Source organism: Pteropus alecto, unplaced genomic scaffold (assembly GCF_000325575.1).
Source record: "Pteropus alecto unplaced genomic scaffold, ASM32557v1 scaffold7, whole genome shotgun sequence".
NCBI lineage: Eukaryota > Metazoa > Chordata > Mammalia > Chiroptera > Pteropodidae > Pteropus > Pteropus alecto.
This window is the reverse complement of record NW_006494614.1, coordinates 57,721,798-57,725,273: the sequence shown is the minus strand read 5'-3', so window position 1 is coordinate 57,725,273 and position 3,476 is coordinate 57,721,798. Positions and strand designations below refer to the sequence as shown.

At 42.2% G+C, this 3,476-nt stretch overlaps 1 protein-coding gene across 1 annotated transcript; it reads right to left on the bottom strand.

Moving 5' to 3' along the window:
* Positions 1 to 795: 795 nt before the first annotated feature.
* On the bottom strand, positions 796 to 2,139 carry UBTFL1 (upstream binding transcription factor like 1). Its single transcript, XM_006926872.2, has one exon. The coding sequence runs from the start codon at positions 2,137 to 2,139 to the stop codon at positions 796 to 798; it is 1,344 nt and encodes a 447-aa protein (XP_006926934.2).
* Between the last annotated feature and the right edge of the window lie 1,337 nt (positions 2,140 to 3,476).

Here is a 3,476-nt window from a genome sequence, read left to right as displayed (position 1 = left end):
CTGTATATATCCATCCTGAATACTAAATGAGCTTCACCAGAACCTAGAGCAACAGGAAGGAATTTAGGCTTCTGCAAAGAATAAATGCAGACAGCACCTGAAGAAGCAATGCCCCAAATTATAATGCATTTATTCTATGGAGGTGCTCATTCAAATGAAATAGTTAATTTTTTAATAAATATATATATGTATATATATATAAATTAGTAAGAAACTCTCATAGAGACATGAGTTAAATATACATATATAAATATTGTCTCCTACATGACATTGCCCACTCTCACATTTCAGAATGGCCAACTCCTTTCTCACACCAGACATAGTACAAGAGTCCAGAGGTAGAGTTCTATAGGGAATGCAGTGGTCACAGGCTCACGATGGCCCCTGACCACCTCTGGCAGACAGAAAATGAGGAAAGCAAAACTTACTTCAAAAATACTCAGTCTAATGCACTGTGCCCCCTCCCCCTAGCCCAATGTCACTGTTTGTTTCAAGAGCTTTAAATACATGGAGTTCCTAGGGGGAGCAGTACTGACAGTCAGATACAGGCTCATAATTATATTTCTTCTCCCAGAAGGGCCCTCTCCTCCCAGGTTTATGGACCTGATGTTGAGAGCACTGCCCTCAATTCCTTTCTTCACAGCCTATTCTACTCTATATTCAAGAGGAGGAGGGGAAATGAAGGAAGAAACAAAGCAATGAAAAGAGACAATTAGAAGAGCCCTTCAAATCGACTTTGACGCCATGGACTTTTGCCGAGAAGTTCTCTGTTCCATCCTTATGGCGTAATCAAGCTCAGCTGGAGTCTGAGTCAGAGGTGTCCCCTGAGGAAGATGAGCTGGAGCTGCTGTCCTCAGACTCACAGTCTTCATCTTCATCTGCACTGCTGGAGCACGAGGAGCTACTGCCTCCTACCTGTCTGCCATCTTCCTGATTTTCTTCTGATCCCCAAGGGGCATGAGAATGGCCACCAACAGCCTTTGATGATTCTATCTCTGGAGCCTGAAGCCCCTGCTCCTGTCCAAGCCCTGCTTGCAGGCTCCTTGCTGATGGAGACTGCACATCTGTCGGGCTCATATCGGGATCCGGGCCTCCATTCATGTTCATATTCTTATACTTTGTGTAGGTTCTCTCTCTGTACGCAGCATATTCTTCGGGAGACAGACTCCTGAGCCAGCGATCCAGGTCCACCTTGTACTGTTTCTGCAGCTCCTCAGCCTGCCTCTTATAATGCTCTTTCTGGCTCCAGGGGATGCGCTGCCAGCGTCTGCCAATCTCCACCATGCGCTCCCTCAGCGGCAGGTCCTGCAGCTCCCTACTCTCCCACAAGTCCTGCTGGAACTTGTGGTATTCATTCATGGGGGGCTTCCTGGGCTCTCCATTGAATTTCATCCTCATGGAAAAATAGCTTTCTGTGGGAGACTTCACTTCTCTCACATTCCTCTGAAATTTCTTCTGGGCTCTGGTTGGTCTTCTCATGGGGACGACAGAGTTTTTGGAATTCTGGACTAGATCAGGGTGCTTCTTTCTGAATTGAGCCAGTTTCTCCTCAAACTCCTGTTTCTCCTTCTGGAAATCTTGAATATACTTCAGCTTCACCTGCTCTGGGAGCTTCTTGTATTCCTCAGACAGGACCTTGGTCAGCTCTTTGTTGTTCAGCCCAGGGTGTTTTTGAGCATACTGGGGCCTCTTCTCCTTGAAGAAGCGGAAGTAAGCAGTCATTGGCTTCTTGGGCAAGTCCGGATGTTTCCTGCACTTTTTGCTTTTGTGGAGATTATTAACACGTTCCTTAGCTTCCAGGACTAATTCTGTCAAAGTGCGAACCTTTCTTATGTTGTAAGAAATCTCTAACCACTTGAGTTTGCACCTTTCTCCAGAATGATCTTTAAAGGCTACTTTTTCCCAGTCCATATATGACTGTGTTGTTTTGAATGTGTGGTTGTCATGGGATGGGAGATTATCCTCCATGCAATCCAGTAATGTCACAACGTCTTCTTTGGACCAATGGTCTCGGCCATTAGTTGACTCCATTTCTGGGACTTTGGGCCACGTACAATGCCTCGGTTGTACAGTAGGAACTCGAACTTCTTCACTCTTAAGACTTAGCAGGTAAGTTATTTTGGAAGTTTTGCAGTGCATATGTTTCTATATTTTAGAGGGGAAAGAGAAGAAATGAATGTGAAAATCACCACCCACTTGGGATATGTCCCGCATATAATTAAATTGTCCATAACAATATAAATGAAAACTTGCCTACTTCTGAAGTGAAATTTATGTTTATCTTTCATATGCTATGTTTGTACTTTTCAACATTGTCACCCTCCGTTCTGCCGAATATCACCAGGGCATGTCTTAAATAGAACTAAGACCAACAGCTGGCCATTTGAGAGGTTCAATGTAAGAAAAAAGTCCTGAGAAAGAAGTGAAAAATTAAAACGGAAAGAGAAATGGCAAAAAGAGAACAGACTGTTGCTCTCTAGTGCTTCGAGTATGGCCACATTCTAAGTGCAGCTCAGGTGTCTGTGGCTGAAGGTACGAGCTAGAAACAAAATGAGACAAGCCACTGTGGTCTTCTTATGAGTGAGACTTGAAGCTGTAGTAAATGACTGCTTTCTCCATTATCTGGACCCTGTGTAGAGGTTCGAACACTGTCTATTGAATCATATTGCCTCTCCCTTCAAATGTCAAGGATCAAATGAGAATTAAAGAATATTTACAATTTTATTTGGCTAACCGTTCCTTATCTTTAAGTCTCTTTTACTTTTATGTTCTACCACAAGGTTTTCCAATTAAATTTTAGGTTCTATGCCAAATATAAAACTACACAAAATTTAGAACTTTCCCTCTAAATATCACAATTTACATATAAAAGGAACATAAAGAAAATAATTACATACACTTGTAAATGTCAAAAAACAATAACAGATTAAAATTCTATAGCTCAAGAGTAAACCTAAAGAATTTCCGTAATTTTTATTAACTAGGCAGATTATATCCACTTAGGAAAGTCTTAAACCTGCTGACAGTTAAATTTTCTTTTTAATTTTTAAGAGAAATAAGTAAGAACTCATCTACTTGCAAGTGCGTGCTCACCTGATGATTGTATAATTGGTCTCATAGATGCTTTGTAGGAAAAGCCACCTATTGGGTCAGGGGTGCAGTGTTCTCTGGGCTCTCAGTACTGGAAGGCAGCTGAGTTTTCCACAGTTCAGCCAACGTCAAAGGCCTCCAGGCAGAATGAACTCTGCTTTGAGATGTCTTTCTCTAGGAATCCCTGAAGCTCCACCCTGATTAGGTTTCTCCAGTGGGGCGGACCAGCAGATACTTGATTAGATTAATTCCCTTTGGTATCTCCAGAAATACATTTAAACTCTTCCCACACTTCATTGTTGATTCATCCTCGGAATTGATTTTTAAACAACATCCACATGGCAAATTTTTGTCTGAGTTTCTAGGGTCCCACATTCTACTCCCAT